The sequence below is a fragment of the Thunnus thynnus genome, chromosome 24 (assembly GCF_963924715.1).
Source record: "Thunnus thynnus chromosome 24, fThuThy2.1, whole genome shotgun sequence".
Lineage (NCBI taxonomy): Eukaryota > Metazoa > Chordata > Actinopteri > Scombriformes > Scombridae > Thunnus > Thunnus thynnus.
In genome coordinates this window covers 17835770-17848226 of record NC_089540.1, presented here as the reverse complement: position 1 = coordinate 17848226, position 12457 = coordinate 17835770, and the positions used below count along the sequence as shown (strand labels likewise).

At 41.4% G+C, this 12457-nt stretch overlaps 1 protein-coding gene across 1 annotated transcript in view; it reads right to left on the bottom strand.

Annotated features, from left to right (window-relative positions):
• LOC137177372 (aryl hydrocarbon receptor-like) overlaps positions 1 to 12457 on the bottom strand; it is an 85073-nt gene that overhangs the window by 65785 nt on the left and 6831 nt on the right. Inside the window, exon 3 of the mRNA XM_067583642.1 lies at positions 4780 to 4967. Coding sequence (XP_067439743.1) covers positions 4780 to 4967 — 188 coding nt within the window. The remainder of the gene's footprint in view (positions 1 to 4779; positions 4968 to 12457) is intronic.

The following is a 12457-nucleotide window of genomic DNA, read 5'->3' as shown; positions in this document are numbered from 1 at the left end:
GTTGGAGAGTTTCATGAATGCATAAAGCCCAGAGTTGTCCTGGTGCAGGGCCTGCCGTGCGAACAGGCCTCCCTGCTGTAACAACAAACTGGAGTCCTGCAGCGTTTGTTTGAGGTGGAGGTGGGAGCGGAGGAGGGGGGGCGGTGGTGGAGGGAGGTGGAGGGAGGCTCGGACGAGCTGTGAACTTCAGACGTAGGAGCCGAGGAGGAAAAGGCTGAACAGTTGAAGGAAGAGGGGCCCCGGGGTGCTGCAGGGGCCGCTACAGGAAATGGGTGGGGCACGGTGGAAGGGGAGAGTGACGGATCAGCGGCCAAGAAACGGGTGGAGGGTGGAGGCGGGAGGGGAGGAGTGTTTGTATGTGTGTGTGCTCTCAATAGCTGTTATCTCTTGTCCACTACATGAGTTTTTTTCCTCATATGTTGCTCACAAGCAAGAAACTAAACCTCCTTTCTGGTTCTTTGTTATCAAAACTCAGCTGTTAGAAGGTAAAGAAGCTAAAGTAGGTCACATAATGACTGAATAGTTCATTAATTTGTACGTTTCTGGGGTTTAAAGCGTTTGTCACCACCTGGGTTTGACTTCACGAGCGATATTGCGAAGTCCAAGAGGTGAATTTTAACGTCCAATTTAAACAGGAGTTTCAATTGGAAAAGAAAATATTGCAAGAAAGGAGAGATTACAGACCGGTGATTTGTAAAATTGTAACGTCAACACTGTTTAAGAAAGAACTGGAAGAGACTTTAAAGGCTGAGAAAGAAAAAAAACAAGCCTCAGGTTTTGTGAAAAAGAAGAAAACACAACAAAACCACGTCCGTTTAAGTTGATTTTGTTATTAGATTTGTATAAGTTATACCTACGTTACGTGCCTCTCTGAAGAATATCTTACTTTTTTTCTACGTTGGGCTGTAACTTCTGTTTTCATTCTCGTTATTGATTCATCTGTTGCTAATTTGAACTTTTAAAATCACCCATCAGGAGTTCTGAGAGCTTCCCGACTGGACATCTTCAAAAGACATTCAATTTAAAACCATATAAACACAGAAAGAAAAAGCAGTAAAATGTTGATCTTTTAAGATTCCACTTTCGCGTGATCAAACGTCTGGAACGATAGATTGATTATCAGAACTGTTTGCTGGTGAAAGTCTCTTGACGTGTTCCTGGTGTTTTTATCTAATAAACATGAATCGAAAGAGAAGAAGAAGAAAAAAAAAACACACACAATGAAAGCGCTGAGTGAAGCCGCTCACTGACAGTTACAGTTTGAGAGTAACCAGACTCCCGACGCTGCCTTCAAACACATTTGTTCAGCCGACACTAAGTGACCGGCGCTGCCAAATAATTGATGAGTCCAAAGCAACAGAGCTCTGCTGTCTGTTTCCTTTGGCGAGAGAGATGGAGGCCGCTGGAAAAAGAAGAGTGAAGTTTTCTCCTTCTGTTTTGATGAGAACACACCGACACATTAAAAAGACGCACATTAAGAATACGTTTTTTTACCACGTAGGAGCACAAATGGACCAGAACATGTCTGCGAGGGGGTTGATAGGGTTGTTAGTCAATGCCAGTGACTCATTGATTACTCGCCAGCGGCTGAGATTTCTGGCTCACGTCGTGGCCTTGAACTCTTGTTTCAGAACAAAAACTCCCATTGATTCCAAACAACGGAGGCCTCGCTCCTCCAGCCAATTAAGTGAACGCCGAAGCGGTTTTATTATTCCAGAATCGAGCGTTCGGTGATATATCACCTCCTTACTAGACGTCTCTGTCGAAACTATGCTCTGATTACATGTTTAACTACTCTGCCTTGGGAGAACGAGAGGTTATTATTTGTGTCGTTTACAGCCGAAGCCGACTTTGTTGAAATAACACGGTGCTCAGATTTTATCAGCCAATAAAGTCATAGATACCTATTTATAATCGGATACTAATAAACAACCCTAGGTTTTTGTTGGAGCGTGTCAGAATTAAAACAAAAGGAAGCGTAAAAGAGGCAAAACTGGACGATATTTGTATCTCTGAAGCTTATTTGTGTGATTTAAGTGAATATATTTACACCTCAGACAGATGAAAGTTGTCTGTGTGAATATGATTCAGTTTCTTAGTCTCAAAGATAAAAAAATAAATAAAAAATTGGGGGGAAAAATGACACTAATGCACCTCTTTCTTGTATTGTAAACAAAAGAAAGATAAGGCCCACATAGACCAGATCTCTCTCTCAGAATACAACACATTAGATTTATTATTAGATTTATTTATTTATTAAAGTGTGGCTTTTACTTTCTGTTCTTCTTAAAATTGAAGTTTCTTTTTGAAGCAGCTGGAAAAACCCTGAAAATATGTCTGTTTACGTTTGTCTACAACCTTCGATACAGTCCTCTGTAGAGCTTATCAACACTTACATAAAGTCCTGTTGTTTCATTCAGAAATTCCCCCTTTTTTTAAACTTTCATCCAGTTGAACTCGCTGCTCTGACGCACGTCTTGTTTTGTTGTTTTCGTGCCATTTGGTGCATTTCGGTTGTTTTCTCTGAGAATTTTGTAATAATCATCGTGTTAGCAGCTAAATAAGAGCTGCTGTTCTCCACAGTTCACTGACTGTCCACTGATGACTGGTACTGGAGGTACTTTTTCTTTGTGTCAGTCAAACATTGATGGGTTTGGTTGTGTCTGACCTCTCTTGTCACCTCTGTATGATTATTTTACACTGTGTGCATAAGAGCAAAGTGGAAAACTAAGGTTTAAGGCTGCAATTCTTTTTCTACTTATCAATGAATCATTTAGTCTGTAAAATATAAGATGATATAATAGAGAAACAGTCCAAAGTGTCGTCTTTCATTTGCTCCTTTTGACCAATCAACCGACCTCAAAGATAATCAATTTACAAAGACATAAAACTGAAAAAGCTGCATATTTAAGAAGCTGAAACTGGACAATATTCAAGTTATTCTTCAATAAATGACTTAAAAAAGATTAATAAACATCCCGACAAGCCACTAATCAATTAAATAACTAATTATTTAGACGTTAAACCATCTGAAACATGTCTCTTCAGGCTTCTGTAGAAACATACTGTACGTACGACACACTCAGAACATACGTGTGTGTGTGTGTGTGTGTGTGTATAAACCTATTAACCTACAGCACACAACAGGTGCACACACACACACACACACACACAGCTCGCCTCTTTCCGCTTCACACCTCCTCCTGTTGCTGAGGAGCTCCAAATATACGGTAAGCCAGAAGGGCCACATTTCACAGCCCCCCCCCCCCTCCCTCCCTCCCTCCCTCCCCACCCACCCTTGCACTGATATAGCCTCCCAGCTGGTGACTCCCAGTACGCCCTCCCACCTCCCCTTTCTGTAAATAGGAACCTCGTCTTTCAGGCCGTCTGGATCTAATCGCTGCTATTTTCAAAAGAGGCAGCAGAACAATGTGAGGAAGCTCGGTGGGAACTGGAATAACCTTGCTGAGCTTCAAGCTTTCCCTGCACCATGTTGACAGAAACATTGCAAAATTCACTTTTTTTTTTTTTTTTTTTTTAAATAATCTACTGATCCCCCAGCGAGGAGAGATGTGTTGTTTTTTCATGCAGGTTAAAGAGCATCATTCCTCCACCGTTTGTTCCAAATCTGCGCTTACAGAAAGTAACCAACCTTTCTCCTGCCGTCCTGAGCGCTCAGTTTATTTCTTCTCTTTCTAGTGTTTCTCTGTAATTGTTTTAGAGATTTACAGTAACATTTGGAAAACAAACCGGAGGCTGGAACGCTTCTTAACCGTGGAAGCTTTGTCTAGTGAGTCAAATCAGAACCAAATGTTACTAAAAAGCATTTATTCTACTTCTTACCACATTATTTAACATAAGTCAAAGTTCCTGAAAACATTGTGTTCATGCATTGACTTCAGTGCTGTGATTTCTTGGTGAATCTCCTATTAAAACATTAGTATGTAAATACACGCGTGAACTTGGCTGGCTGAGAGAATCTCAGCGCAGTCTAGACATTTGACCTTTAACCGTTTTAATAAATGATCGACTTCCAGCTTCAGCCAACAAACAGACAAAAGTGTATTTGAACTGATATGTGCTTCGGGAGGAGGGCGGCTGCCATCTAGCCTGTAGCTACGTTTACAAGAATGTGACTAGTTTTGATTTTCAGCTTGTTTTATAACAATTTACTATGAATTTAACCAGCACGCTGTGGTTGTGTAAAACAGGCTGCGGTAGTAAAGTGTCACCAGTGAGTTTAAGTGTTTAGTGATGGTCTAAACAAAGTGACTGTGTCTTTCTGTTTTACTTGAAATATACCATCGTTTTGCTTTTTTTTTATAGAGATAAAACCCATCTAGTTCGTTATCATGCATCAGTGCCCACATTCATCAAATAAGAAACTCTAACATGTAAAATACTAAGCGTGTTATCAATACTTAGTCGGACGCTACAATTATAAACTGACAGTGAGCGTCAGCAGCAGCAGCAGAGTGAGACGTCTGTCCTCTCTCCTGCTCTCTGCCGTAAACACACGTGGCTGTTAGCGAGCAGCTGCTCTCATGTCTCGGTGCGATTTTTAAGCAGAAACTCTCCCGCTCTCTGCCTGCTCAGTCTGCTCTCGGTGTGCGTCTCTCTCCGGATGGCAGGCAGGCGGCGATCGTCGTCTAGCTCGTCCTCGCGTACATGGAGGACGACCCGCTGGCAGCAGCCTGGAGCTCACCGTTACTAACTCTTAAAAGCTTAACTAAGTCTAACGTTAAAGACTGGCCTAAAGTCCACAGTTTCGACACTCACCATTGAAGAAGTTCTTGACCTTCAGGTACCCGACGCTGAGACGAAGGACGGACAGCTTGTCCAGCCGAGCCCTGACCTCTTCTGTGAAGGGCAGCAGGCCGGTGAGCTTGTCCAGCTCGCCGTTCAGCCGGTCTCGGTGGCGTTTGGATGGGTTGGACTTGACGCCATCAGGAGGTGATGGTTTAGGGCTGCGGACACACAGAGAGAGATGAGACATGATTTTAATGCACGAGGATAGAAAACCTTCCCAAATTTCCTGACTCGTGCGCGGTTTTCTCTGTGAGCCGCTACTTGGGATTCTGGTTTGGGATTCAGAAAGGTCATGACGGGTACGGCGAACAAAGCTGGAGGCTAAATGTGTTCTGTATATTGACATGTGCGAGTGTGTGTGCGTCAGTGCTGCTCTAGCAGCTGGGATAAACTGAGATGGCACACAGATAACGCACACTAGAGATGTGACACTGAAGAACGGAGTGACACAAGGTGCTGACAAAGAGGAAAATATCAAAAAAGTGTGTAACTGTGTGTCATTTAGTTTCCTTTTCGGCTCCTGCAAACAACAATCCAAGACACTGATACTACTTTAAAAGCCAAAGTCATATACATAACCAATGAATACAGTTATTAATCATCCGTGACAGTAAGTAGCTCTGGCAGGCGATCAAAGTTTCGTGATAAAGCACTGGCAGCAATGTTTTTGTACTTGCATGTCTGAAAAAGAGCTGAGTCAGTGCTACTATGCTTCAATATAAAAGCATTTGGAGCATGCGAAGTGAGTTTACATGCTGCATTTCAAGACAGAAATTACACAAAACCTTTTCATTTTTCACCTTAAGTGGTAAATTATCATCAGCCTCCTTTTTTTTTTTTTTTTTTAAAGTAACCACACTAATCAATTCAGTATAATTCTCTAAGTCGAGACAGGCCGCTGTTTTTCCTCCCGGCTGCTGGATGTTGGGGATTAAATGTTTGCAGAGTGGAAAATAACAAAGCCCGGACCTCCTCGACTCTCCAGAGGCAGAGGAACAAGCTGTCGGCTCCATCCATTGTTGCCGTGGGAACCAGGTTAAGCAGCCTGATGTTCCAGGATTTGTTTATCACATCACCTTGTGTGTGCGTGTGTGTGTGTGTGTGTGTGTGTGTGTGTGTGTTTTAACGCTGTTCTGGCAGCGCGGTTGCGGCATTACAGACAAGCCTTATGAGAGCAACAATCAGATGGATGAATCAGATGATTTATGGAGTGTTGAAGTGCTCTGTGCACCATTTACACCTTTCCAAAGGTCACGTTTATTTACACAAAACATGAAACTGAAAGGCGAAAGATCCAACTGACTTTAGAGAATAAACTATAGAAAAGGTAAGGATCTTGTTTTTTTTTCCCATAATGCACATACTGTACACTACAGTAGGGTTGGACTGTTATATGGGGATAAAATAAACCTCCGCAGGGAAAACAGGCTGGAAAACCTGACAGTTATTCATTTATATGTAAGTTAATTCTGGACAACTGTTCCAGTACTTGAAGTGTTTAGTGATGGTCTAATGCTGTTTCAGACTCTTTTTCCATCCTGACAGGAGGAAAAACTAATGAAACCTCTTTTTTTTCTCTCTGTTTAAATAAATGATGGTCTACTTAACAGATCACCCATACAGTTATTTTCATTATTGATTGGTCTATAAATCAGAAAACAATGACAAATGCTGCTGACAATATCCTTGAGCACATGGTGATGTATCCAAAACATATCTCAGACCAAGAAAAGCAGCTATTAGTTATTAGAAAATGCACAAAAATGGTTCTTTTCAAGCTTTAAAAGAGACGTAGGTTGACGTCAACGGTTTCGCCGCGTGCGCACCTCGTCTACGCGCGTCTACGAGAGCGGGAATCCGCCAGGAGAGACGACTGACAAGTGTGCAGATTCTACTTTGTTCGGGTCTGTCTCTGCCAAGTAGCTAATGCAGTCTGCAGACATCACATTTAGGTCAAGAAACACAAACAGAGCAGATTAATTACTGTGCAGACTTTAAATTTCTGCTCTGTCTGTGCTGAAACTGATTATTTAACGGCATGTCTGTCTGCTTAGTTGAGAGCATCTGGTGCTGACAGTCCTGAGCTGTATGAGATGACCTTTTTTTAATAAGCGTACAAATAACAGTGACAGATTTTTACACATGTACTACTGTGTTTCACTCGAGAGGCCACATCGCCGAGCCTTAATCCAATCCTGAGCATATAGTCTTTTCATTTTAGAAGCAGTAAAACATATTCAACAATGTTTCAGTTCAGTATTTTAATTTATAGCTGCAATATTCAGCGGCGTAAGTACGATTTCAGGGCTGACATTGTGCAGCAGCTTCAGTCTAATAATATCTGCCTCAGTACATCAGCGTGTGTTGTTAAAATAAACAGTCCGGGATGGTTAAAAGGTTAAATTCATCACTACAGCTCTTCACTCCGAGCTTGATAAGACAGCGTGTTTTGTTGTTTTAACTTGTGTGACAGTAAATAAACCTGGTCGGCTCAGGCCGTTTGGCTGCAGGTCAACGCCGTCGGCCAGATGAAGCGCCGCAGCAGAAAGCGGGTCTGTATCTGTAACTGAACTCCGGTGACCGACGGTAAACCCCGGCGGCTTCACGTCTCTTAACTCAAACCAGACCTTCGCTGCACAGCACAGAGGGGCTTTTCTGTTTTGTTTTTTTTCCCAGAGAAGGTGTGAAGCTGTGGGAGCACCTCGAAACCGGCCCTGGAGATATCTCTAGTTTACACCGAGATCCGGGGCTGATTTTCGGGGGGTCATTTTGGGTATTTATCCCGGACAGGATGGCGGAGCTGCACGCTGTTTATGAGATAAAACCACAGCGCAACCACAGCCTGCTATCTGATCAGCACTGGAGAAGCCGTTGAGTGTTTTTTTTTTTTTTTTTTTTTTGAAAGTTTGTTGCATAGTTTTGCTTTTTTCCATCCCTTCAAGATTTTATTGCTTGTTTTTTTTTAAAGGTTTTAAACGGGCTGGCGCCACCTTATCTAGCAGGACTCTTGCATCATCATACCTCAGTTAGAGCACCAAGGTCGACCAGCCAGATGCTCTCGGATGTTCAAAAAAAAAAAAAAAAAAAAAGAGGTTCCTAATCTGTGGAAGAGCTCACCTCATATCAGAAACTTTTAAGCCGCTGCTGAAGACGCTCCTCAGTTCCAGCTGAGCTTGACTTATTCACTTTTATATTTGTGTATTTTGGTGTTCAACTGTTGGTCAACTGTGGTTGTTTTAAATGTGTGATACAAAAAAAAATGTTTTGACTTGACTTGACTTGACTTTGAGGAGAGTTTTCCCACAGCTATCTGGCTCATCATTTGCGAAACAGAACAGAAACTAGTTCTTATCAATGAGTCACGATATTTAGAAATGCAAGTTGTCTTTTACTTCTGCTTTCCGCTTAAAAGAACAACGAGCTTTAGCGTCCGAATTACTGTGTGTCTTAAAACGTTTGAACCAACCAGCTGACGGTGTCAAGACTCTTCCACATGTAACTGTTTGTAAAAATGAAATTAAAGCAGCCATAACTTCCCTCTGCCCTTGAGGAAGTCAGTCAGTGTGAGAATTTTACAGCTTTTTTGATTCAGCAGATGTTTTTTTACTCATTCATAGTTGTCTGTAAGAGTAAACGTCCTGCAACAAACACTCTAAACAGTATAAATATATGCATAAAAGTTCATTCTCAACTTTGAGAACAGTAAATCCCAAAATCAAGCTCCTTTGTCCTGGAGCTTTCAGCCGTATCACACAGTCTTCATCAATGGAAGGAGTTAAGACTTTAAACCAACAGGATTATGATGCTACTGAGATCCATCTTCATGATGAAAACCACAGCTGAAAGCTCCAGAAAACAGCTCATAAGTTAGTAAATTGGGATTGTTTTCCGAGGTCACAAAATGTACTTTCCTGCTTGTATATATGTTTTTGTTACGGATCGTTTACTCTGACAGGCAACTAAAGTGAAGAAAAGTATCTGCTTCAATGATAAAAGCCTGAAATCCCTCATACTGGCTGACTCGCTCAAGGGCAAAATGAGTAAAATTCCAGTTTAGAAATTTGATCTGGCAACATGTTGACACTTCACACAATAGCTGAGCTGAAAATATAATTATAAATATTAAAACTTTAGCTGGGCAACAATTCTGATAAATGATGACTGGTTTAAGTTATTTTATTGAGCTAAAACACCAAAAAAAATGATGCTTAAATGTGAAGATTTCTCACTTTAATTTGTCTTATATGATAATATTTTAACTGTTTCTCAGACAAAACTTGACAGGCACTATTTTCTCACACTTTGAGACGGAAAGATATATCGATTAAACAAGTTTTCTGACAGATAACAGAAGTTATCTTTAGCTGCGGCCCTGATAAACAACATTTCCGTGTCTTGCTCAAGGACACTCGAGCGGAGCATCTGGTAAGTTGCGGGATTGGAACCTGTGATCTTCAGGTTCCAGGTCAGTCTCACACAGAGCAGCTGCACGTCTGCTGCTTCTCAAGTTAAATCAGGTTCAGATGTTGCTGCTGATGACTCCGCTGGGGATTTCAGGTCAGGTGAGGCCAATCGTGAAGCTGACTGTGTGTGTGTGTGTGTGTGTGTGAGTGTGCATGCGTGCATGTGCGTGTGTGTACGTGCGCACCTGCATAACTGCATACTTTCTAGACTCTTTCTAGTGGCTTTGACCCTTTGACCTACTGTTGCCTTCGTGGGTCAAAAGTGTGCAATCTGAAGTTGCAGAAAAACATTGAACAACACAAACCACTTAAGCAACAAAAATATACCAACAAGGAACCTCAAAAACCATGTGAAGCGAGAAAACTTCTCTTTCCAGCCACAAGAACATAATAATATCTCATATTATTATGTATTGTTATATAGTTAAGTAAAACTGCTCTGAATAGGGACCAAAATGTCTTAAAATACCAGATGAAGTGACCCAAAACAACACAGTTTCTTTCCATCTGTCACAACAAAAACAGTCACACTGAACTGTAACAGCAGCTTCCTTCTATATATGTTAAATTTATATTAAATATAGAAGACAGGGTACTCAGAAAAGTATGTGAAGGGGTAAAAAGGACCAAAATAGAGGCAGAACAACTCATGCTTGAACTGTAAGATTGCCCTACTGTGAAATATTTTAAATTTAGATGAATATATGCTACATTTATGTCAAATATAACAACTAATGTGCCTTAAAACAACCCAGAAGGAATGTGAAAATGGACCGGCAGGACAGAGTGTGATGTTTTTATCTGCAAATGTTCCAAAAACGAATCCCAAAAATAACATTAAAAGGCAGAACAACCCCCCCCCACCCCACCCACCCACCATCTCTGGACTGTAAGTGTAGCCTGTTGTAAAATATATATTAAATATAGATGACATTTAACAACCAGCGTGGTTTAGGACATTAAAATTTTTATCTGCTAACTGCTCTCAAGAGAGACTGAAATGACTGATTGAAAGGAAGAGCATCTCATGCCTGCACTGTAAGTGAAATCTGTTAAATTTAGATGAAATTTAATAACCATAGAGGTAATAAATACTCAAAAGGAATGTGAGGGAGTTCAAACTAATGTATATGCATGAGTTTTGTCTGCAAATGTATGATTTAACAGGTTATACTGCTCACACACACACACACAAAAAACAGCAAAACTCTTTCAAAACACTATCAAGTGTGCAGGAGAAAAAAAAAAACGATGAAAAGCAGACGAACTCTGAGGGAAAAGGTTGTGATCCGAGTATCTGAACTGTGAGTGTAACATAAATGTGTAAAATGTGGCCCTGACAAAGCCCTCCCTGCCTCCCTCCCTCCCCTCCTGTAAATAAGACATCTGCTTCCAATAATACTCCAGAACACGACATATCTGAAATCGAGGCGAGATGGCTATCGCTGCATTCCTGACGGCGCAACTCCCCTGCAAGAACAATGAGCGGCCAGTGTTGTTGCTTCTCGCTTTATCTACCAAATCTGTCCTGGAAGGGGCGTGTATACATGTATATATATGAGTGTGTGTGTGTGTGTGTGTGTGTGTGTGAGGGGTTGCGCTGGGCTTGAAGAAACACTCCCCTGCCTTCACACAAAGGCACTTTGTCTCCGACGAGGCAACGACACCTTTCCTAACAAAAGAAACTAAATACGATTCTGGCGTCTGTTCCCTGCTGGAGTTATGATACAGGAAAAAAGAGCACAAGCATGAGAGCATGAGAACTCCGCTGATAATATCCATATATTTTCTGCACCGAAGCTGCTGAAACTCTACATGATTAAACTTCATCGCTTTTTAAATCAACTTTTCTTGCCTAAACATCAAACTTTTGACATTTTACTTCACGTTTTACTTCACAAACAATAGAATTGTGTGAATAATTGCCCCTTAAAGCTTATAATTAACATGTTCATGGTTTAATTATTATCTAACATGTCATATTAGATAAATTACAGTGTTTCCCTTAGAGTGGGGCGGCGGTGGCGGCGGCCTCAGGCGGGGGCAAAACTCAGGGGAGACAACAATGGGTTAGCCGATGTTATGCTAACCCTCTGTTGCTAACTTTGGAGCTAACCCCCTTCACTTTTCCAGCAGTCGGGGAAACAACAGACGTGACTTTTCTCTGTTTTGAGAAGCCGCAGCGCTTATTAACTGACACACAGTAGCCTGTAATGTACATTTACTGCCAGACTGACAACTTGCCGCTAAACTTCTCCTCTGCTCCTCTCATATAGGGAGATATAACGTCACATTCATGACAATAAAGAGCATTTAGCACATTAATGTTGTAATGTTTGCTGTGTGTGTTTACTCTCTGGTTGAAATCACAGCAGCAGCTCAGTTCTGTTGTTGAGGGTTTTTTGACATTTGTCAGTGTCCCTAACGTCCAGGAAGTGAAAGACGGAGGAATTGACGCGCGTCACATGTCAGTCATAAGAGAAACAGTGTGTGTGCTCGATGGTGAAAGCCGGCCGGTCACCGACATGTCAAACTCACATCCACACAAAAAAAAAACATCGGACTGATTTATTCCTGATGAGGTTTGGGTCCCGCTCCGCTGGACTTTTTTCGCTGTCAAACAGAAATCATCTGGCGCTTGGATTCATCTGCCCGACCGACACTGAACATAAACAATCACAAGTGCCTGCATGTTCCACATTTTACTGTCATAACACAAGACCACTGTGGAGAGATGACTCGTCACAAAAGAGTCGGTTCATCAAGTTCATCAACTCTGCCCCACTTCTGGAGTCCTCTCACACACACAGAGGCCTTTCCAACCATCATGACCAGGAGGAGCCCAATAAAAAACCTTTTAAACAACAACTTTTACTGAGAGATTAAATCGTATTAAAGCTGAAACAAGCAGTCGGCTGATCGATTAGATGATAAACAGAGAGATGATTAGCAACTATTCTGTAATTTCCCAAGAAAAAGTGGCAAACACTTTCTAGTTTCATGCTCTAAATTTTGAGAGAGTCAGTATCTTTGAGTTTTGGACTCTTGCTCAGACAAAACAAGACATTTGTTTACATCACATTGAGCTTAATGAAACTGTGATGTGACATTTTATAGACCAAATGATTCATCTTAATTTATTAGGACACTATGAAATGTTGACAGATTATTTTCATCATCATTTA